Below are 25,032 nucleotides of genomic sequence, written 5' to 3'. Positions count from 1 at the left end.
AACTAAGGTCCTGCAAGCCACACAGCGTGGCCAAAAAAATAAAACAAAATAAAATGAAATTAAAAAATAAAGAAAAAAAAGAAAGCTACAACCCTAAGAATTGCTGCTTTGGTTAAAAAAAGAAAAAATCCCAATTGTTAAACAGTGTGTATATATAATAACAAGAGCAAATCATTGCAAAAATTCATTCTTATTTTTACTGACTTTTTAAATTTTTATTTGTTTGGCTGCATTGGGTCTTTGCTGCTGTGTGCGGGCTTTCTCTAGTTGCAGCGAGTGGGGACTACTCTTTGTAGCGTGTGCGGGCTTCTCATTGCGGTGGCTTCTCTTGTTGCAGAGCGCAGGCTCTAGGTGAGCGGGCTTCAGTAGTTGTGGTGCATGGGCTCAGTAGTTGCAGCTCGCAGGCTGAGTAGTTGCAGCTCACAGGCTGAGTAGTTGCGGTGTGCAGGCTCTAGAGCACAGGCTCAGTAGTTGTGGCGCAGGGGCTCAGCTGTTTTGCGGATCCCTTCCCAGACCACGGATCGAACCCATGTTCCCTGCATTGGCAGATGGATTCTTAACCACTGCACTACCAGGGAAGTCCCTTCACTGACTTTTTTTTTTTTTTTTTTTTTTTTTTTTTTTTTTTATGCGTTACGCGGGCCTCTCACTGTCGTGGCCCCTCCCGTTGCGGAGGACAGGCTCCGGACGCGCAGGCCCAGCGGCCATGGCTCGCGGGCCCAGCCGCTCCGCGGCACGTGGGATCTTCCCAGACCGGGGCACGAACCCGCGTCCCCTGCATCGGCAGGCGGACTCTCAACCACTGCGCCACCAGGGAAGCCCACTGACTTTTTTTTAACCTTGCATACCTCTGAGCTTTAATTTTGACATTTGTAAAATGGGAATAATTGCTTCTCTGGAAAAGCTTTTTATAAGTACCAAAATGCTGACTAAAATAAAGCTTTTATTCCTCTGAATATGGCATAGTAAGTTCTTTTTGGAACAAAGTGTAATATAAATAAATCTTTTTATCTCCAGCTCACTCCAAAGTGCCTTATGTAGTAGATAGGCAATAAATAGCTATTGAGGGCTTCCCTGGTGGTGCAGTGGTTGAGAGTCCGCCTGCCGATGCAGGGGACACGGGTTCGTGCCCCGGTCCAGGAAGATCCCACATGCTGCGGAGCGGCTAGGCCCGTGAGCCATGACCGCTGAGCCTGCGCGTCTGGAGCCTGTGCTCCGCAACGGGGGAGGCCACAACAGTGAGAGACCCGCGTACCGCAAAAAAAAAAAAAAAGCTATTGAATAAATTAATGATTTTATTTAATAAATACTCCTTGTTATAGCCATAGCCCCTACCACAAGGTCTGATATATGATAAAAGAGCAATAAATATTTGTTAAATGAATGAATGAGTTCATTTAATGAAGCTACTTGTTGTTGTTTGTTTTTTGTGTTACACGGGCCTCTCACTGTTGTGGCCTCTCCCGTTGCGGAGCACAGGCTCCGGACGCACAGGCTTAGCGGCCATGGCTCACGGGCCAGCCGCTCCGTGGCATGTGGGATCCTCGCAGACCGGGGCACGAACCTGTGTCCCCTGCATCGGCAGACGGACTCTCAACCACTGCACCACCAGGGACGCCCAATGAAGATACTTTTAAGTTAGAATTTGGAGATTGGATTTTTTTCTCCTTTTCTATCTGACCCTAATTTAATTCAATTGCATATTATCATTTTCTAGTTGCTTATGCTAATAAGAATTAGTACTATTGAATTGGGGAGGATTTAAAACAAGAGTGTATGTTAAATCCTGACAAATATGTTAAAACCACAAAATAATACAAATAATGTATTTTCAGCTTATTCTTCTGTATCAGCTCTGCTTTGTTTTTCAGAAGGATCATATGAAAATTGCCCAGCAGTTCTTCCAGTTGGTGGGAGGATCAGCTAGTGAATGTGGTATGTCTGAATCCGTACTTGTGAGCATGATTTATAACTGGAGTTGGTCATATACTGACTGGTGAAGTTTGATTCTCTGTCCAGGGATATATCTGTTAGGCTTCCTATTATAAAGTAGAAACTCAGACACAGGAGAGAATATTGAATTAACCCTTCTTAACATCTCAGCTAAAATGGGAGGAGAGGATATATAAATAGAGGAGAATAAGTATATTCTCTAGTTCATAAGAGATTTAAAAATTTGATTCTGTTTTTTATTTGAAATGTTAACTTTTATTGATTTCTCAAGAGCTCTTTATGTATAAAACTTTTGTCATGCTGTAGATATTTTTCCAGTAGGTCATTTGCTTTTAACTTTGCCTATGGTATTTTTTTCCCATATAAAAACATATCTGATTTATCTTTTCTATAATGATTTCTTACATGGGTATCAAGCTTAGAAAATGCTTTTTTATCCCTGAAGTTATATAATATTCACCTATATTTCCCACCAGTAGTTTTGTGGCTTCATTTTTATTATTAAACTCTCAATCTCATCACTGAAGATTCAGTGTAAGATTTGAGAAAGGGATCTAAAAAGGGCTGATAGTTAGCCAGTGTGAACCAATATGGCTGTCTGTGCCAGTTGTCCATGGCTGGCATCTATTCTGATGAACAGTGTTCATGCTGAACTGATTGTTAAATATTCTAATCAACCCTGGATATTCATTTTCTTTCAAATGTTTCACCAAAACTATTTGTTGGATAATATTTTCTTTCCCCATTTCAATTCATTTGTACAACAAAAGTGTACTGTGGTGTTGGGGATACAGTAGTAAACAAAACAAACCAATCCCCCTATGCTTGTGCAGTGTACAGTCTAGAGAGAACAGACTATAAACATAATAAGTAGATTATAGGGCACTTCCCTGGTGATCCAGTGGTTAAGACTCCACGCTCCCAATGCAGGGGGCCCGGGTTGGATCCCTGGTCAGGGAACTAGATCCCGCATGCCGCAACTAAAAGAGCCTGCATGCTGCAACTGAGACCGCGCACAGCCAAATAAATAAATAAATATTTTTAAAAAATAGATTATATAGTATATCTGTGCTAAGTGTTCTGGGGGAAAAATCTTGAGCAGAGGAAGGAGGATTGGGAGTGGCAGTGGTGAGGGCCAGGCGTTATCCTAATCCTCTGCCACTTCAAATACGCATCTGTTATCGGACAAAAAGTTGGTCAGGATCAGGATCAGATGGTTCCATGGCAAAGTATTTCTCCATTTGAGACCAGAAGTGTTGGGTTGTCTTAGATGAGTAATGATGGATACTAAGTCACATTAGTTGAGTGTGCAGGTGTTGGAGTTGGGTGAGAGAATCAAAGCCCTGGAAAAGATCTGGGGAAAACTCTAGCCTGTAGGACATGTGCTCATGTGGGACTCTGTTAACCGCAACAGAGATTATCGGTCATTCTTGAGTACTGTGACCTCCATTATGCTGAGGTTTTGTCCACTGAACAGAATCTGTAATTTCAGAATCTAGAAAGATGTCTTGGAATACATTCCTGTCTCTAAATTATAAAATAACTCAAAAGTTCAGCTAAAGAGAACTTTTTCTTTTTTTGCGGTACATGGGCCTCTCACTGCTGTGGCCTCTCCCGTTGCGGAGCACAGGCTCCGGACGCGCAGGCCCAGCGGCTATGGGTCACGGGCCCAGCCGCTCCGCGGCATGTGGGATCTTCCCGGACCGGGGCACGAACCCGTGTCCCCTGCATTGGCAGGCGGACTGTCAACCACTGCGCCACCAGGGAAGCCCAGAGAACTGTTTTTTTTTAATATTGTTAAACTGTTATTTTTAATTAATTAATTTTTGGCTGCGTTGGGTCTCTGTTGCTGCACACAGGCTTTCTAGTTGCAGCGAGCGGGGGCTGCTCTTTGTTGTGGTGCGCGGGCTTCTCATTACAGTGGCTTCTCTCGTTGTGGAGTATGAGCTCTAGAGCACGGGCTCAGTAGTTTTGGCGCATGGGTTGCTCCACGGCATGTGGGATCTTCCCGGACCAGGGCTCGAACCCGTGTCCCCTGCATTGGCAGGCGGATTCTTAACTACTGCGCCACCAGGGAAGTCCCTAAAGAGAACTTTTAGTTTCATGAATACACCTGGTTTCTTTTCCCATTCCATTTCAGATACAATACCAGGGAGGCAGTGCATGGCTTCCTGTTTCTTCCTGCTTAAGCAATTTGATGATGTCTTGATTTACCTCAACTCGTTTAAGGTCAGTGTAGAATTTTCTAGATGACTTTGTATACAAAATACTGTATATAGTATGTCACAGGTAAGATACTTTTAGATTATCTTTTACTACCACCCTTTTACTGTGGTGGTAGTAGTGGCATCAGCTAATTCCTTAAGATTATTTTTGTGTTTACCTGGTATGACTGATGTTTTCATATTTTATATGTTAATGCTCAGTGTGACCTGTTCTTGGGATGTTTTTCAGAGTTACTTCTATAATGATGACATCTTTAACTTTAATTATGCCCAAGCCAAAGCTGCAACTGGCAATACCAGCGAGGGTGAAGAGGTGGGTACCTGCTTTTGAAGGCGTTTGAATAATTCTATCTAAAAACATTGTTATCTTTTTCTCAAATAAAAAGTTTAAGGATAAAGGATTATTAAAAGTTCTATTGTTCTTAGGTTGTATTAAAAAGTACAATATAAATAGGTATATAGATTTTATAACCACATTCATGTTTTCCTTTTTTGGATAAATTTTATAAAAACATAACATAGGGCTTCCCTGGTGGCGCAGTGGTTGAGAGTCCGCCTGCCGATGCAGGGGACACGGGTTTGTGCCCCGGTCCGGGAAGGTCCCACATGCCGTGGAGTGGCTGGGCCTGTGAGCCATGGCCACTGAGCCGGAGCCTGTGCCCCGCAACGGGAGAGGCCACAACAGTGAGAGGCCCGTGTACCGCAAAAAAAAAAAAAAAAAAAAAAAAATAACATACATGGAGAAAAGTATACAAATCAAAGTACACAGCTTGATGAATTTTTAAAGTGAATATACCCAAATAGTCAGTACCAGATCATGAAATAGAATATTATCATAACCCTGGGAATGCACCCATCTCCTTTTTGAGTCAATCTCTTTCCCACAAGGCTAACCGCTATCTTGACTTCTAACTCCATAGGTTATCTGAATGATTCAAAATAATTCAGTTGAATTATTTAATTCAATTTTGTTATTCAACAAATTACTCAACTCATTATTACTCAAATTCTAAGTATTTTCTAATTTCCATTATGTTTAGAAATGATCTTTTTATTATCTTTGACCATGAGTTATTCTAAAACATGTTTCATGATTTTCAAGTGTGTATGTTATCCTTCCCGGGTTACTTTATTTTGATTCCTAACTGAATGGTACTGTGGTCATAGAGTGTGGTCTGTGTAACACCAGTCCTGTAAAATCTGTTGAGACCTGCTTTATTGCCTAGTAGCATGTGCAGCTGTTAATTATTCTGTTCAAATCTTCTATATCCTCACCAACCTCATGTTACCTTGTGATATCAATAACTGAGAGAAATGTTTTAAAATCAGCACAAATTGTCCTTTACTTTTCTCAGTGGCCTGTATAGAATTTGGTCATTTATAATGCTCATTAACCTAAGGCAAGCTGCTATGGATATTTTTATTGTAAAAGCATCTTCATGTTTATTCCCTTTTTCCTCCTCTTACAGATTTTCCTTTTAATCCAAAGTGAGAAGATGAAAAATGACTACATTTACCTCAGTTGGTTAGCTCGGTGCTGTGAGTCTTCTTTTAAATGTTATAGAGGAATGCTTTTATTGAGTGTTTTCTAATTTTGTTTTGTAGAATGAGTAAACTCTGAGATTGAGTGTTGTTAATGCTACTCAGTAAGGATGGCCACGTACATGTGTTATATATGTTTACCCTGTGATTAGTTCTACCATATGACATTGACGTAGCATAAACAGTCCTAAAAGATGCCAAGTTCTTCCTTTAGCCTATTAAAGCTTCCAGAGTCTGAGTTTACATTGTTTTTTGTTAAATGATATTGTTATGCTAATTTTACCTTTTCACTTTGGTGCAGGCCTAAAAAGTGACAAAATGTCAAAAACATAATTTGTGTGTACTATATAGCCTATCGTCTCTGTCTGTCTGTCTGTCTCTTGCTCCTTTTTTTTTCACTTGGTTTTAAAATGTTCACTGAGTTTTTGAAGTCATGGGAAAATTTTAGCAATTAGATTTCTAAGTGCGGCTGGAACTGTATGAGTGGGATTGAATGAATGATAGATGACTTTTCAGCAGATGAGCAAGTAGGAGCTACCGGAAGTTAACCCAATCTAAAAAGATATAACTATGTAAAGCCTGACTCAAATATTTTAAGTATGGTAGAGTTCTGATGGGGAAACCAGCTTAATGCCGACAGTGTACGCTTTCCCACGTAAGGGCTGCTTACCATTACTTTGTATATTTGTAACGTAGAACCAAATCCATAGACTAGCAAGATGCAGAAGTGTATTTCTTGTACATTTAAAAAGCATAAATCTTTGTTTCTCTTTGTAGACATTATGAATAAGAAACCAAGACTAGCCTGGGAACTTTATCTCAAGATGGAAACCTCTGGCGAGTCCTTTAGCCTCTTACAGCTCATTGCTAATGACTGCTACAAGGTGCGTCTGAGTGAGACCTAAGGGGAAAGTGAAGATCAGTATCACATTGCTTCATTGACTAAATATTAGGGGAAAGTGTCCTAGAGATTAAATGGCTATAGGTGAGAGGATTCGCATCGTGATATCGGAAATGTCATCCCTTTTATGAATGAACTGAACTCAGAGATAGGCAGCATTTCAGGGTTTTATATGTACATAAAACATGTATACATATAAATGAAATATGAAATAATGTGTATGAGATAGTGGTTTAGAGAGGAGGTTTTAGATTTCTAAAGGCTATGAATCTTTAGGTACCATGCAGATAGAGATATTCATCTGGTAATTGGAAGTTTTGTTCTGAAGCTCAAGAATGATGTCCTCTGACATCACCACTTCAGTAGTAATTGAAGCCCTGAAAAAAGTGAGATTACCGATAAGGGAGTAAAGTAAGAAGAGTAAGAGAGTTGCAAACCAAACCTTTGGGGAAACCATGGTGCAAATAGTGGACAGGAAAGACAAAGGAACCAGAAAAAGAGAATAAAAAAGCAGTCAGATTTAATAAAGGACTAACTGTGTGTGTGTGTGTGTGTGTGTGTGTAGGGAGTTGGAAAGCCAGGGAAGAGGGAGGAGTTTGGGGCCTTATCCTATACATTAAAAGCTTTTTAAAAAGTTAGTCTCAAATTCTGGAAACTCCTATTTTGGGAATATTTCTTCCTGTCCAAAAGACAGGAAAACGTCAGGTAAAGAGAGTCTAGTATCAAATTAATCAATAATAGCTCATTGCAAAGTGAATCATTACATTAGAAAGTGAATCATCATCAGTGGAAAAGGATTTAAAACATAGGAAACTTGAAAATGTTTAATAGAACTTGGTGGATGGCAATGATATTAAGTGAGTTAGGGAAGGCAGAGGAAAATAAAACATAAAAGACAGGAATTTAGTTCAATTTTAGATGTATTAAATCTGTGTTTGGGGCTCCCAGGTAGAGATATTACATGTGTGAGATTATCAGGCTGAGCCTGGAGCTCAGGTATTCATGTGAGAGGCTCGGACTAGAGATGTAGCTTTAGAAGTTAACAGTAGTTAATGGTCGTGGTGGTAGTAGCAGCAGCAGTAGCAGTGGAGTATGGGAGAGAATGAGATTAACCAGTGAATGGGGTGAGGAACCACATGGAACACCACTATTTAAGGGATAGAAATAGAAAGAAGAGTCAGTGAAAGAGACAGAGGATGAAGATGAACAGAAGGAAAAGAAAAGAACCAGGAGAGAGGAAAAAAAAAGTGTTTTTTATTACTCTTTTTCTTGTTCCTATTTTATCAAATGCCAAGGAAGGAAAATGTCAAATCTGCAACTAGATAGAATTGTAAGAGGCCTGAGAAAACATTGCTAGGTACAGAAGAGGATTGGATTAGGAAGCAGATTCAATGAGAATAACGTAGACCACAATCTTAAAAAACTGATGTATGATTTCATATATATAACATTCTTGAAATGACAGAATTATAGAGATGTAGAAAAAATTGGTGATTGCCAGAGGTTAGGGGTGGTCAGCTGGGAGGAGAGTACAGCTTTGTGGTGATGAAATAGATCTGTATCTTGATAGGGGTGGTGGTTACATGAACCTACACATTTGATTAAATGACAGAACTGTACATACACATTGTAGTGATGTCAGTTTTCTGGGTTTGATATTGTGATATTGTACTATAGTTGTATAAGCTATAATGGGGGAAATTGGTTGAAAGGGACATGGGACCACTCTGTACTATCTTTCTGACTTCCTGTAAATTTATAATTATTTTAAAATAAAAAGGCTTTAAAAAATGAACCAACTAGAGCTCTATCCAGCAATATAGATGAATTGTAAAAACATATACAAGACACAAAAGAATATTTACAGCTTTATTTCATATAGCTAACATACTAAGAGGCAACACTCAATTATATTGTCTAAAGATGTTTACATAGCTGATAAAACTATAAAGAAGGTCAAAGAACTGATGACCATAAAAGTCAGACTACTAGTTACTGAAAATAGGGAAAGAGAGGGTTGTAGTGTGGACGTGACACACAGAGCTTCTGTTTTGCTGTCAATGTTTCATTTCTTGACCTGGGTGGTAGTTACACTTATATTGACATTATAGTCATTAAACTGTACATGTATGTTTCCCACACCATTTGGTGTGTTTCTTTACCAAAAAAAAAATTTTTTAGGAGAACATAGGAAGGAGGATTAACCTTGAAAAGGAATAAGAACACTTCTTTCTGAGAGATACGCAGAAAAGAGGGAAGGAGTAATGATGGTACAAGTATAATTTGAACTGAAGGAAGGAGAGTTGTGTCTTCCCTATGAAGTATAGAAAAAAGCTAAGCTAAGATGCAGTAGAGATCTTAAGGAAATTGGCAAAGGTGTAAAACAACAGTTCACAGGAAAGGAAGGTAACGAAACCACACTGAGTAAGGAGGATTGCCAAGCAATTTGAAGACTTCAGTGAACACTCTACATTTATGATTGCCAATCAGGAAACCTCATCTAAGCAAAATTTAATGATAGCATACTCTACAAGGCCAAGGAAATGTGTAGTATATTTGGGAAAGAAGTTTGTCAAAATGAATTAAATGTTTAAAAGACTTGCTGTTTAGAGTAGGAGTCAGTGTACATCTGGGCATTCTGAGACTTTAGGGACAAGGTAAGGGAAAGACCATCCTCTTGGGTTGAATAGGATCATATTAGCGTAAAATGAATGATAGTAGTCATCTACAGAATGTATGGAGGAAACTTGAAAAATAACCAGTTCAAATCCCAGTCATCAGAGTTTATCCTCAAGATTAGAATATGATTAGAAGAAATGACAAATATGTTGATAACAGTGTAACTTGACTATATGTAGAAGAAATGTTATATTGTTGAAAACTTAATGAAGGGAAGGAGGTTTAAATTGAACTCATGTACACAAACTGTGATTTTCCTTCTTGTTTTAATAAGGAATTGAAAATTATCTAATTTGCTAATTGCAAATGGTGTCATTACCCATGCACTTGTTTTATGAAATTATGTTTCATGGTATCTTTACATTTAGTTTCATTCTGTGTGATCTTTTGACTACAAGTATTACCACAGTACTTTCTTTTATTCAGATGGGCCAGTTTTACTATTCAGCCAAAGCATTTGATGTCTTAGAGAGGCTGGATCCCAACCCTGAATATTGGGAAGGCAAGAGGGGCGCCTGTGTAGGCATATTCCAGATGATCTTGGCTGGGAGAGAACCCAAGTAAGTAGACAGACAATAGACACTACCTCTATGCATTTGCTGGTTCCTGGGGGATGAGAATTGCTTTCTTGGATCATGTCTTCTGAAAACTAAAAATTATTTTGATGAATAAAAGGTTAAGTTTTATATTTCTATCTGACCTTTTTCCTCCAGAATTTTTATTTTATAGAATCAGATCATTCTAAACTATGTATAATGGGGACATTGAGTATACTACAGCTCTCAAGTATAAGAGCAAGATATATATTTGGCTCCAAATGAATTGTCATTTTCATGCAATGCCTTTTTCAATCTCTTCTTCTCTTTTCTTTGCCTTTTGGCTTTTTTCTTGTGTCTCTTAGTTTAGTCCTCAAAGAATTAGAAATGGAGTGAGTGTGGTTAATAACTTTTTTTTTCTTTTGCCTTCTCATATTCCAGGAAATACTGAGACATTAAGTCTACATAAAATTAAGTGGCATATAGCTCCATTTGTTAAAGTTAAACTACTTAAAACTAAATTCAGTTTTCTGAAAATAACTTTATGGAATGTATTTGTTACTGATGTATAAATAGAAGATGCGACTCTTTTTTTTTTTTTGGTCGCTCCACGCAGCTTGTGGCATCTTAGTTCCCCCGACCAGGGATTGAACCTGGGCCCCAGCAGTGAAAGTGCTGAGTCCTAACCACTGGACCATCAGGGAATTCCCATGACTATTTTATAAGTAAATAATCTATCAAAAATTACTTCCTGCCTTGTATCTACTTCCACTCCTAAATAAAAGTTGAAAAGAATTTGGGTAGTTGAAAGAAGATACTTGAGGGAAAATGTAGAAAACGTGAGAGAACTCTTAGGGAAGAGGGTCAATCGACAGTCATCTACAGATTTGATGAGGTAATAGGGAAGTTTTAGTCTGCATTACTTACAGCATGAGTTTAAATTTTAATTAAATTTAAGTTACTTAAAATATAGATACTGACGTTTACCAAATCTTGGTCATTAACTTTCCTCTCTTCCATATTTATTAATATATTATTTTTCTTGAAGAAATGATCTATGCCTGGCTTTGTAAAATTTTACAGATATGGCAATGACACCCAGTTTCAGGTGATTACCGCCTTAAACAAAGGAGAAATCTGGGGCTCAGACAAGTTAAGTCACTTGTTAGCACAGAGCTAGAATTTGAACCCAACTCTTTGAACCCAGCTCCTTGATATAACTTTCTACTCTGTCATGCAGAATAAGCATAGAAATGGAAATATTTATGCCATATTAAGACAAAAATAGCATATATATAGCTAGTAGAAGTAAACAAGGGAAACTTGGATTGGTGAGAAGGATTTCACAGTTTCCATTTTACTATGGCATCAAAAGAATAGAAGGCTAGGAAGTTTGTAACTGGTTTTTGAATGCACCGTATACACATATCAGAAGGATATGAAGAAGAGTCACAAGTTTATTTTACTTGTTAATTTGCATTCTTTACTGAAACAATTTGTCCTTTCAAATCTTTTCCTCAGAGAGACCCTTCGAGAAGTGCTCCATTTACTGAGAAGCACGGGTAACACCCAAGTAGAGTACATCATCCGGATCATGAAGAAATGGGCCAAAGAAAACAGAGTGCCTGTCTAAAATAGCTCCGGAGTCCTAAGGAACCAGTCACCACATTGACATAAAATTGGAAATCATTCTCCTCAAGTTTATGTAAGATGCGGGGCTCTGTTTTGTTGACACTTCCTTCCTTGCTCTTCGAGCCTCAAGATCAGTGACTGGCTTGCTTAGACCGAGCCTCCTGGCTGAACTAAGAGCCATAATTTGTGCTGTAGCTCCTGTATGATCCGACGAGCAATAAGACTTTGGACTTGTCCGGTGCCTTTCTTCTAAAAATACTCAGAGTCCTCTTATGTGATTTACTGACTTTAAGGAGAATGGCATAACTTTTTTTACATATTAGCATTCCATGGCATTTTCTCCAAGCTGCAGTAACAAATGCCTTTAATGCTCAAAGGTCACAATCATTCTGTCATCTTAATTTTAGCCATCTATGTACATTATCCTGTTTTACTGGGAAATTCCATAAAAAGTTTAATAGTGCAGCTCTGAATCTTGGGAGAGCAGAGGTTATAAATAGCTACATGATTCTAAGAATGGCAGTAAGATCCTTTATCAGACTGTCCAGTCATTAATAGACAATAGGCTTATGGGATTACTCTTTCAGTAGTTGAATTCTTGATGATAATAACACAGTTGCAGTGGAGTAACCTGAATATTGCAGTTTTTTTAAAGGTAAGTACTATGAAAAAAATCTGTGTGGTACATTTGAAGATATTCAGGAAACATTATAAAAATCTCATCAGGCACTTCCCCACTGTAATTTAGGTAACATTACAGGCTAGGTTTTTCTTCATATATCCTGCTGAATAAACATCAATTTTTGAAAGTAGGGCTACAAAGATTATTTTATTTCTTAATGTAATGTTAATAGAATATGGATCATGTAGAGCCCTTTGAGGGATTTCCTAATGGCTGGACTCTGTCCTAAGTCGTATCCTAGCCCAATGTTTCCGAGCTCTCACAATATAAACCCATTACACAACTGAGCATTTTTAGGCTCACGACCTATTTTCAGAAGATAGACCTACATGTTTTATGTACCAGATTACCTTTGTTTCTATATTACATAATTTTTTTCTGTTAGTTTAAGGTACCAGTATTACAGGTATAGAAAGTGCAGAGCCATCCCTATCCAGCATAGGAACTGAAAGTCATAATTCCTTGAAGCACTAAAGAAGAATAGTGTCAGTTTTTCCACCTATACCCCCAGCATCCACTGTGGATGAAGAATTCGTATATAGAATGGAGATGGGAACATGGCAGGAGTCGGAGCAGCTAAGGAAAGAAGGTCTGTGATGGCAGAGAGCCTTTGCCTTCTGGACAGTTGCAAGGGGTTCTTCCAGCTCTGCTCAGGAAGATGACCAGTTTTCCAGTCTTTTATTTAGACCCAGATCTAATCAGTTCAGAGCACAAATCAAAATAAACTGACCTGGGGCTTCCCTGGTGGTGCAGTGGTTGAGAGTCCACCTGCCGATGCAGAGGACACGGGTTCGTGCCCCGGTCCGGGAAGATCCCACATGCCGCGGAGCCATGGCGGCTGAGCCTGCGCATCCGGAGCCTGTGCTCCGCAACGGGAGAGGCCGCAACAGTGAGAGGCCCACGTACCGCAAAAAATAAATAAATAAACTGACCTGAAAAACTGAATTTTATAAAACAAAGTTATATCATTTTTCATATGCCAAAACTTCTGTTCCTTATTATGTTGTTTCTGTTTTTTCAAGAATTGGTTCTCAGTATCTAAGTTACAAGGTGGGTCAGATCTGGACAGAGCCTGCTATAATCTTTAGAATCCTTGTGATCCTTACCTCACTTAAAATATTAGGAAACATAATATTAGAAAAAGACACATGAAACTTTTCAGTGGTTCTTTGCAATGAAATTTGTCTTCCAGTTAATTGCTACTATTTTCAAATTTCCTATACTTGGAAAACTTTTCCACTGATGGTGATTTACTTTTAAATGAGTTCTTGTTGAGCTTAACACTCTAGCTTCTCCCTGCCATTTTCCTGTCTTTTGGAAAAAAAAAAAAAAGATATTTCAAAAAGAGCAATTCCCAGAATTTTAGATTAACTTTTTAAAAAGTTTTTAATCGGTAGAATTGAGACAAAAAAAAAACCCATAAAGACTAGTGTAAGAGAGATACTATCCAATTGTGTTACTAAGGATAGCTACTTCTGAAACATCTTGGTGGGCCTCAAGATCGCAAAGTAGTGTTGCATGGAGAGGGGGAGGTCCAGGCTTAGGATGTAGTGTAATGTGTACACTTCATAGCATCAGTGTACTCTTCATAATCTGTAGCAGATATTACTTGCAAATGGAAAAAAGTTTTTAAATTATTTTTGTACTTCAAAAGAATTATCATATTCCACTATAACATATCCAAATTAAAGCTTACTATTTGGTTATTTATAGTATTTCGTTGAGTGTGAGTGCGGGCCCTGGGTGTGTCATGTGCCTTCTCTCCTTTCTTTCCTGACCCCAGAGTAAAGGGGTAGCACAAAGTTTTGGGCTTCACAAGTTATTCTTTTTGAGGGGAAAGTAGATATCCCCTGAGAAGACTTGTCCGCTAAGGCCTGTGATTCCTGCTCAATCCTATTAGGTTTGGCTCTTGACTGTGTTACAGCCCATTCCAGAAGTTGTTTGACCAGTGCATGGTATAACGCCTCATATGTAGAAAGCTCCCAAATACTTGTTGACTGAATAATTAAACACACAGTAACTGGTAGAGCAGGGGACTTGTGAGACCTGACCTCATGTATTCTGGTTCCCATCTAATTGTTGTTTTATGGTGTGCCAAGCATATCCTATGTGCTAGGGATGCAAAGAGAAATAACGCGCAGTTCTGGTAGATAACCCAGTCTAACAGAAGTATACACAACTAAACACAGTAACGTGTGACTGTTTTCTCAATAGGAAGAAGCTATTGAGAGATAAAATAAGGCAATGGGAATGTTTGTATCCATACATACGGGACACCCCCTACCTCATTTTGGAGAAGCAACCAGAATGGATCCTGGAACTCAACGGCTAGCAAGATGTCCAGGCTTCTGCCATGTGTGTAGCACATGCAACATATATCCAAGTACACAGAAGCCAAAGGACTGGTTTCCTCCTTTGTGGCTTGATACACTTAAAAAGTTGCAAGCAAGTGGGCATTAAATCACAACAGTTATATTTACTTTCTAATGGCAAAATGAATTAGTGATTTACTAGTTCCTGTATTTATGACTTCCTCAATATGACTTAGGTAAATAGTCATCTCTCTTCTTCATTCTATAAAATACTTCTCAGGTTTAAATGTATTTTATGATAATGTTCAAACAGTCTTCTATTCAGAGATGCTCTCAGAGAAGCAGAGCTAGAGACCTGATGATTGCCCATAACATACCTCAACTCTGGACTGTAGGAATATGTGAAGATATGAGACGCACACAATAAAACAATAGGTGAATACAATCAGCTGATGTGTGCGTATTGAATGTATAGTATATAGACAAGTTTGCACTCTTTTGCATCAAAACCCTCTCTTTAAATAAAGTCTAGATGCCAAGTACAATAGGGACTGTCCTGGTGGTCAGGGCAAAGGGAAGCAGATGCAGCATGTCTACCACTCAGGCTGCCCCTCAAGGCAACACAGTTTACAAACCTCAGATACAGGAAGAAGTACCCTGCTAGGTGAACATCAGGGAAGAGGACGGTGGGAAGCGCAGACGTGAGCATCCATACCATAAACTATGGGTGCATTTGATCTAATTCAAGTCACCATTTTTTGTATATTGATTCATGTATTCATGTATTTATTTGGTCAGTTACTTATATTTCACTGTGTTCCAGAAACAATTTGAGGTGAGTTACCAAGTATATGTACAAGAAAACTTAACAGATAGAAGGAAGAGTAAAGTCCATACACAAAAGTACATACCAGAATTACCAAAGATGGGCCAGAAATTCACTTTCAAGCTTCCCACCAACCAAAGCAAAGGGGGAAACACAACCAGATGGAAAATTCAGTCCATCTGTGTAAATGAACTCCCTTACGGGGAAAAAAAAACACTGGATTTTCAGGGATCTCTGATTGTTGGCAGGGTTCTGAATTAGGTTTCTGCACCATAACTTAGACATAACCAAATGCTTAATAAAAATTTCAAGGGAATCTTATTGCATCTCTAAGTATGTACAGGTCTTTCCTACTATGTACAGTTAAATAATTATACATGTCCTTCTATTTTTAATTTCCTCTGTATACATAAAATTATACTCTCCTTTGCCAGCTTTTAACTGAGGAGTGGCTACTAATATGATGAAGCTGAGACATGTTATTCAAGTTTTTAAAATTACAGCTCATGTTAGGATGAAAATGTATGTAACAGTGACCTAGAGACTAATTGCAAGGTACTGTAAAAGCAAAGAAATTATGGGATAGTATAGCTTATACATTTACTGAGAAAATTCAACAGGGAAAAACATTGTAGAATAGGTCACATAGAAAAGGCTACATGGGGCAAGTGAATCTTAAATGAAACTTGGAGTATAGAATTTAACTATATAGAGAATAAGTCAACAATTATGTCAGATGAAGATAACAAATGAAGCCTTGAGTAATATTTACAGATGTTTAATTTTCATTGTTCCTATTTATCTACTTTCATTTGTTCTTTGAGAAACAGTATGGCCTTTTTCGTAAACTTGTAGTTTCATGCCATGACCCAGCAATTCCACTCTTCAGTATATGTTCAAGAGATACTCGTGTCCATGTATACCATGAGATATGGTCTCTTGTCCATGTACACCAGGAGATACGTACAAGAATGATCCTCACAGCACTGTGCCCAGGGAAAACCTGGAAACAGCCCAAATACCCATTGACAGGAGAGTGGATAGACTGTGGTAAAGTCACATGGAATGTTATACAAAATAAATGAACTACAGCCTCTTACAACGCGAATGAAGTTTAACAATATAGTGCTTACAGCAATAACTTTTTATAAGGTAAAGACAACTCAAATATAAATATGTAATCAAAAGAGAAACAGAACAGGGAAGTCAAGATTGTGGTGACCAGGAATGGAAGAGGCAGGCTGGGGCCCAGGAGGCCACACAGAGAGGCACACCATCATCAAGGTTCTGTTTTCATGTTGGTGGTGAGCCACAGGAATTTATGCCTTAATAAAGATAAACTATAAATAAACATGCTGGGCCTTCCCTGGTGGTACAAAGGTTAAGAATCTGCCTGCCAGTGCAGGGGACACGGGTTCGAGCCCTGGTCCGGGAAGATCCCACATGCCGCAGAGCAACTAAGCCCGTGCGCCACAACTACTGAGCCTGCGCTCTAGGGCCCGCGAGCGACGACTACTGAGCCCACGAGCCACAACTAATGAAGCCCGCGCACCTAGAGCCTGTGCTCTGCAACAAGAGAAGCCACCGCAATGAGAAGCCCGTGCACCACAACGAAGAGTAGCCCCGCTTGCTGCAACTAGAGAAAGCCCGCGTGCAGCAACGAAGACCCAACGCAGCCAAAAATAAATTAATTAATTAAAATTTAAAATAAACATGCTTTTAAAAATAAATTATAAATAGTTAAATAAAAGAGGAACAATGATGAATGTATGTTTTGAACTAAAAATTATGACCGGGCTTCCCTGGTGGCGCAGTGGTTGAGAGTCAGCCTGCCGATGCAGGGGACATGGGTTCGTGCCCCAGTCCGGGAAGATCCCGCATGCCGCGGAGCGGCTGGGCCCGTGAGCCATGGCCGCTGAGCCTGCGCGTCCGGAGTCTGTGCTCTGCAACGGGAGAGGCCACAACAGTGAGAGGCTCGCGTACCGCAAAAAAATAAAATAAAATAAAAGTTGTTAAAAGAGTAAATCCTAAGAGTGCTCATCACAAGGAAAAGGGTTTTTTTTTATTTCTTTAATTTTGTATCTATATGAGATGATGGATGTTCACTAAATTTGTGGAAATCAATTCATGATGAAGTCAGATCATTATGCTGTACACCTTAAACTTATACAGTGCTGTACATCAATTATATCTCAATAAAACTAGAATAAAAAATAAATAAAACATAAAAATGAAAACGTTCTGGAGATCTGTTCCAAAACAACGTGAAGACACTATTGAAATATACACTTAAAAATGATTAAGATGGTAAATGTTATGCAATGGTTTTTCTTTACCATTATAAAAAAAAGTAAAGGGATGTAAAAAGATATGCCATAGAAATACTAATCAAAAGCAAGCTGGAGTGGCTATGTTAGTAACCAAAGTAGACTTCAGAGGAGAGCCCAGGGAAACCACTCGAATCATTTGCCTTGTTTTTGAACTGACTGTTGCTCCCAATATGCTCAACTCTTCGAACAACTGTTCTTGCCGAAAGGCTAATTTATTTTCTTTGGATACATTTTTCATTGACTGCTGCAAGCAAACACAATTAACTCTCCATTGGTAAATGGCTTTCCTTGCTTGGCTTACAAACGAACCACTCAGGAACTTACTTCGGTTGCAGCCTTGTTTTCATTTTTTATTTTTGTGAAGAAATTCTGCTGTGATGGAATATTTTAAATTTTCTGATGTTTTTGAAGTTTGCTTTCCTATGAGTTGGAATTGCTGTGGTGACTGCTTAGTCTGGTAATGTGACATATTGTGTTCTTTTAGCACTATTACAGTGTCGTTACATGATAAGCATGAAGCTTCTGTTTTTTTAATATTTATTTATTTATTTGGCTGCACCGGGTCTTAGTTGCGGCACGTGGGATCTTTACTGCGGCCAGCGGGCTCTTTTAGTTGCGGCCTGCGGGATCTTTAGTTGTGGTATGTGGGATCTAGTTCCCTGACCCGGGATCAAACCTGGGCCCTCTGCATTGGGAGCTCAGAGTCTTAGCTACTGGACCACCAGGGAAGTCCCAAGCATGAAGCTTTGACAGCTAATCTGACACAAAATAATTCATACTCCACTGTGCCTTAAAGGCTCTATTACCATGGGGTGAGGACTCATTGTTGGGGTTCCTTTAACTATCAAGTGTGTAGATCCTGATTGTATGTTAAAGGAAGGGGAAATGACCACCAGGCGGGTCTGCCGATCAGGGGACCCTCAGCGAGATGGACTTGGGCCAGGACTGCACTTAATACCTGGTCCTCTCACTCCAAAAGCAGGCCATGGTATTGGTAAGATGCTACAGAAAAACTCGAATGAACTTTTTGGCCAACCCAATACATGCTGGGTCCCTGTGTATCAATGTCAACTAGGACCTTGCGTCTCCCAGTCCTCAGAAGAGCTGGGTATTCCTCAGTGTGCTGTCTTCTGAGTAAATGGCCATACGTCCTTTTGGACAAGGACTGGGGAAATCGTGAAATACATATTTATGTTTTTTATAGTTCTATGAGTTTTGGCAAATGTATACAGTCATGTAACAACATATATATGCTATATATAGATCTATTAATACATATGATTTTTTTGGTATAAAAAAAGCTATTTTTAAAAAAGAATCCCAGATTTAAGTTCATGCTTACTCTCTATGGTCGCAACTACTATTTGGAAACTGGAATGAGACCTGGGCATCTGTCCAGCGTGTCAGTGGAACTAAAAAAGATAATTATAGGAACATTGGTGACAAAGAGAACTAAAGCTTCTGCTGGGGAAGGTCGGCACAGGTTGCACACAAACATTCAAAAATCAGATCGATAAGTAGCCTTGGACTTCTCAATAGCAACTCTGGAAGCTTTAAAACAACGTTGCAATGCCTTAAGAATTCTGAGGAAAAATTATTTCCAACCAGAAACTGTCATTCAAGTATGTAGTAGAACGAATATCTTTTCAGACATGTATTTAATTTCATAAAATTAGCTCCTGAACTTTGTGCTCCACCAAAAATATGGGAACAAACTAAGGAAAAGAGAAAATGTAGCATATAGGGGGGCTCCACATTAAAAGAGGGGGTGGAGGGAATGCCCGCAGTATGAGTGGGGACGTATTTCAATACAGCTCTGCTACAGTCTCAGAGATCAACCAATACAGACAAGAGCAGCTCAGAAAGCTTCAGGATGGACTCATTCAAGGCTAAATTGAACACCTCATTTGTTAACATATTGAGAAGAGAGTTTGGGTGAGAGTTTGGAGATAAGCCTCTAGAAAACAAAGCAAATAATAAAGTGTGCAGGAAAGGAAAAGTAATCATAACATACTTCACGGCTCAGCTGTAGAAAGAGTTTATACGGTCAGAAAACTGTAAGCACTGAACACTGATTCAACCAAAAATTGATCCAATAGTATGGGGAGGGGGTGTGCGGGTGAGAAGTGTCCATGTGCAAGCTATGTGTGAGAAAAAGCTAAATCTTCATATTTCATTGCAAAATGATAAATGAAAAAAAAAGAAAAAGTCTACAGTTTAGTTCTGAGAAGCAGAGGAGTCCAAGCAAACCAAAAGATTGGACAAGCCATATTTGCAGGAAACACTTTGCCTGTAGCAGTTATGACATCATTGTGAACAGCTCCTTATCAAAGGAGGCAGGGAAGGGACTTCCCTGGTGGCACAGTGGCTAAGAATCTGCCTGCCAACGCAGGGGACACGGGTTCAATCCCTGGTCTGGGAAGATCCCACATGCCGCGGAACAACTAAGCCCATATGCCGTGGTACAACTAAGCCCGTGCGCCGCAACTACTGACCCTGTGCTCTAGAGCCCGAGAGCCACAACTACTGAGCCCGCGCACCTAGAGCCCATGCTCCGCAACAAAAGAAGCCACCGCAATGAGAAGCCTGCGCTCACGGCAACTAGAGAAAGCCCGTGCACAGCAACAAAGACCCATTGCAGCCCAAAATATATAAATTTTAAAAAGGAGGTGGGGAAGAGTAAATGCAAAACCTCGAGGCTTAGGTAAATACCTGCCAGTGGGCACATGGCCCTGGAGTCCCCCGACATGCACACCCACCAAGATAGCTAGTCCAGGAAAACTCATTTTCTTCAAAGATGCATAACCCAAACAGACAACACGGTTAAGGGTCTATAGACAATTAATACAAACGAAAAGAAACAAAGGAAGGAGGGGAGAAAGGGAGGGAGGGAGGAAAGAAGAAAGTCAAATGCTGGACAAAAAATATCACTAGAATATTGGTGATGTGTTTATGAAAGCTGTAACCAAATATTTTACTGACAGAAAAGTAGAAAATAGTAGTAGTTCACTGATATTTCATCTTTAAGTTATCATTAAAGGTGACAAATCAAGTAGTATGTAAGCTGTATTTTATAATACCAGGTTAAACATAAAGTATACAAAAAGAGAAAAATAGATGAATTTCATCATCAATCATAGTACGGAATTATGACAATATCCAAAGAAATTGAGGATTAAGTTCATTATAAAATTATCCCATTAGGGACTTCCCTGGTGGTCCAGTGGCTAAGACTCTGCACTCCCAATGCAGTAGGCCCGGGTTCGATCCCTGGTCAGGGAACTAGATCCCACATGCCACAATTAAGAGTTCGCATGCCTCAACTAAAATGTCCCGCGTGCCGCAACTAAGACGCAGCACAGACAAATAAATAAATATTTTAAAGTAAATAAATGAAAAAAAAATAAAATTATCCCATTAGAACAAAAATATAAACCTTCCAAATTATCAGAAGTAACATACACAAAACTTCATGGAGGATTTTTTTAAAGGTTTAAAGGAGAAAGCGTGATATAAAATAAGGTGAGAGATCTGGGCTCAAACATACCTTTCATATCAAAATGTAAATGGGCTTAACTCACCTATTAAAAGAAAAAAGATTAACAGATTGGATCACAAAGCAAAACATAACTCTGTGGTGTTTACACATAAATGCTGACAATAAAAAGATGGGCAATAGTACAATAGGCAAATGCAAATAAAAAGAGAGCAGGTGGGACTTCCCTGGTGGTACAGTGGTTAAGAATCCACCTGCCAGGACAGGAATAAAGACCCAGATGTAGAGAATGGACTTGAGGACACGGGGAGGGGGAAGGGTAAGCTGGGACGAAGTGAGAGACTGGCATGGACTTATATATACTACCAAATGTAAAATAGATAGCTAGTGGGAAGCAGCCGCATAGCACAGGGAGATCAGCTCGGTGCTTTGTGTCCACCTAGAGGGGTGGGACAGGGCGGGTGGGAGGGAGACGCAAGAGGGAGGAGATATGGGTATGTATGTGTACGTATAGCTGATTCTCTTTGTTAGAAAGTGGAAACTAACACACCATTGTAAAGCAATTATACTCCAATAAAGATGTTAAAAAAAAAAAAAGAAGAATCTGCCTGCCAATGCAGGGGACACGGGTTTGAGCCCTGGTCCGTGAAGATCCCACATGCCACGGAGCAACAAAGTCCGTGAGCCACAACTACTGAGCCCACGTGCCACAGCGTGCGACAACTACTGAAGCCCGCGTGCCTAGAGCCCGTGCTCCACGACAAAAGAAGCCACCACAGTGAGGACCCCGTGCACCACAAGGAAGAGTAGCGCCTGCCAGCTGCAACTAGAGAAAGCTGGAAGACGGCAACGAAGACCCAACGCAGCCAAAAATAAACAAACAAACAAACAAATAAAAAGAGAGAACAGATGTCACAATCAAATAGGGTTGAATTCAGGTCAAAATCATTAAGCAAGTGAAAGAAACACATTTTGAACGATAAAAGGTCCATTTCTCAATGAAGATGTAACAGTTATGAAGAGACAACAAAGTAAATGGCATCAATAATCAAACAGCAAAGTCACAGGATAGCAGTAAATCAGTGATTTCACCACAAAGCAACATCCATATTTCTGCTCTGCCATCTCAGATAGTGGACATCTGGTGGATTGCCTGGTGGACCCCATACCCTTTCTTGGAGCAGCATCCTGCCCTCCGTTCCCAACTCCATCCACCTTATCACAAGTTCCTGGTAGCCATGCATTCATCACAATTGTTTGATCTGTTTGAGCACCTGACCCAAATAGGTCAATCAGAGAAACTTTTCTATGATTTTGGAATTGGTTGTAAAAGTTTCTTAGTCTGAGCTGGTCTCTCCAACAAAGATGTTAAAAAAAATTTGGGAAAGTATAACAAGGCCATATTTTTAATCATGTAACTTGGGGAGCAAAGAAAGCTAGTCCACAGAGAGAGGGGAGCGGAATGAAACAGATTTGAGAGAGAAGCAGCAATGAGACAGAGAGAATATTGCCGGGAGTCTGTGTAGCTTTTCTAGTCCCTAATTCTGGTTCCATCTTCTTGGGGCCCGATTGCATTCCTTTCCCTGGGATAGGAATGCAGGAATTACTCCTGCATCTGCTTTACAAACTTCTCTGAGTATCCAACTAGCTTATGTTGATTTCTTTTAAGATACTTGAAACCAAAAGTTCTAGTATTATTCAGTTCTAATCCCACTGCCCTTCTTTCAGCCCTGCTGGGGCATGGCAGTTCATTCCATCCTGCCAGGCCACCATACTCCATTTCTAACTCTATGGTCATGCCTTCCCTTGTTCTCTTTATCTGTATCCTTAAGAACTCTGTCCCTCTTTCCTCCATAAAGTTTTCTAAACTATTCCAAACCTCTTTGATTTCGCCCTCCTCTGTCCCAAATGTCCATGTAATATTTGTATATTAGGAAAAGAGTTGAAAAATGTTTGCCCAGCTATGCCAAATAACACTCAAAGCTTTTTCCATCTCAAGCATCTAAAAATCTTTCATACAAAATCTTTTAGTCTTCTAGCTTCTGCTGTGTGAAATTCCCATAGCCTTGCCCCATGGTTACAATCTCATGGAACTGTTCAAGACTAAGTGATTAGTATTTCATTACTTACAGCACAATTTGCAACAAAACAGTTTCTGCTCAAGGGAACTATTCAACATGAATTCCATGACATTTCCCTTGAAATTGGAAAACAGAAATTTATAAGTGTAAAAGCTGAATAGTATATAGAATGTCCATTAATAAGATCATTGTATAAACAAATTGTGGTATATTTGTAAGTGGAATACTACAGAGCAAGGAAAAAGAATAAACTACTGAAAATATGCAATCACATGGATGAGTTTCAAAACCATTATATTGATTAAATGTATAGAAATATTGAATCACTATGTTGAGTATCAGGAACTAATATAATGTTGTAGGTCAACTATACTTCAAAAACAAACAAGCTCAAAAAAACAGATCAGATTTTTGTACCGGAGGTGGGGGGGTGGGGCAGGGGGAATTGGATGAAGGCAGTCAAAAGGTACGAATTTCCAGTTATAAGATAAATAAGTACTAGGAATGTAATGTACAACATGATAAATAATTTAATTAACACTGCTGTTTGTTATATATGAAAGTTAAGAGTGTAAATCCTAAGAATTCTCATCACAAGGAAAAATTTTTTTCTTTCTTTAATTTTGAGTCTATATGAGATGATGGATGTTCACTAAACTTATTGTGATAATAATTTCACGATGTACATCAAATCATTATGCTGAACACCTTAAACTTATACAGTGCTGTATGTCAATTACACCTCAATAAAACTGGAAGAAAAAAATAAGACTCCTGGAGATAGACGTTGGTGGTGGTGATTGCAAAACAATGTGAACATACTTAATGCTGCTAATCTGTACACATTAAAATGGTTAAGATGGTAAATTTCATGCTATGTGTATTTCACCAATGAATAAAAATAATGTTTAACTTTTTTTGGCTGTGCCACACGGCTTACAGGATCTTAGTTCCCTGACCAGGGATTGAACCCTGGTCCTTGGCAGTGGAAGCCGAGTTCTAACCACTGGACCGCCAGGGAATTCCCACTAAAAATGTTTTAAAAAATAAACACACACATGGGACTTCCGTGGCAGTCCAGTGGTTAAGACTGCACTTCAAATGCAGGGGGCATAGGTTCAATCCCTCGTGGGGAACTAAGATCCCACGTGCTGCGCAATGCGGCCAAAAAAGAAAACACACACACACACACACACACACACACACACCCCAAACAAGAAAACCCCATTGTGTTGATTGAAAGAAGCCAGACATAATAGTACATAATGAGTACATACCATATCAGTCTGTGTATGTAAGTTTCAAGAACAGGCAAAACTAACCTATGGTGAAAGCAGTCAGAATGGGGGTAACTTCTGTGAGAGTTCTGAGTGGAAAGGAACATGAAAGACCTTTCTGGAGTTAAAGAAACCTTATGTATCTTGAAGTGGGTAGTGGTTAAAGGGTTGTATACAAGAAAAATTCATTGTCGTATGCATTTTCCTGTATGTTAAGAATTCCTTAATTTGTATAAAAAATAAATAAAATAAAATTCAAAAGAAAAAATGATGCCCATGAAAACAAAAAAGAATTCCTTAATTAAAGAAGATGCCAATGTTCAGCTATCAGAGTTGGCTTCAGCTCAAAACAAGCACACCTCGACTATCTCCAGGTGATAGTTAAACCACTTCTGTTTCAAGCCACACAGTGTCCCTCCACAGATCACTTTTCAGTTGCATGTGTCTACATCCAGATATTTTATGTATATATAAATAATAGGGGGGAGGGATGGTTAATCAGCCCTGGTGTTATTTTTCTCATTTCTTCAGAACGGTACCTTTCTGCCAGAAGCCAAACG

At 39.3% G+C, this 25,032-nt stretch overlaps 1 protein-coding gene and 1 non-coding gene across 6 annotated transcripts in view; one reads left to right on the top strand and one right to left on the bottom strand.

The window, feature by feature from the left end:
- The window catches only part of TTC26 (tetratricopeptide repeat domain 26), a 37,560-nt gene extending 22,736 nt beyond the window's left edge, over positions 1 to 14,824 (top strand). For 2 of the 5 annotated variants that reach the window (XM_032643833.1, XM_032643831.1), the window contains 7 exons: positions 1,872 to 1,935; positions 4,094 to 4,182; positions 4,408 to 4,491; positions 5,648 to 5,717; positions 6,498 to 6,604; positions 9,727 to 9,860; positions 11,358 to 13,860. In XM_032643833.1, the coding sequence (XP_032499724.1) occupies positions 1,872 to 1,935; positions 4,094 to 4,182; positions 4,408 to 4,491; positions 5,648 to 5,717; positions 6,498 to 6,604; positions 9,727 to 9,860; positions 11,358 to 11,469 (660 nt within the window). In that variant the 3' untranslated portion in view covers positions 11,470 to 13,860. Of the gene's footprint in view, positions 1 to 1,871; positions 1,936 to 4,093; positions 4,183 to 4,407; positions 4,492 to 5,647; positions 5,718 to 6,497; positions 6,605 to 9,726; positions 9,861 to 11,357; positions 13,861 to 14,364 lie in introns of those variants that run through there. The other 3 variants (XM_032643835.1, XM_032643834.1, XR_004351537.1) reach the window with 2 other exon arrangements.
- TRNAE-UUC lies at positions 10,469 to 10,540 on the bottom strand. The gene has a single exon. It is a non-coding gene; the product is annotated as a tRNA-Glu (tRNA).
- Positions 14,825 to 25,032: the final 10,208 nt, after the last annotated feature.

This window comes from Phocoena sinus, chromosome 9 (assembly GCF_008692025.1).
Source record: "Phocoena sinus isolate mPhoSin1 chromosome 9, mPhoSin1.pri, whole genome shotgun sequence".
NCBI classification, from domain to species: Eukaryota; Metazoa; Chordata; class Mammalia; order Artiodactyla; family Phocoenidae; genus Phocoena; species Phocoena sinus.
This window is presented reverse-complemented; position numbering and strand designations above follow the sequence as displayed.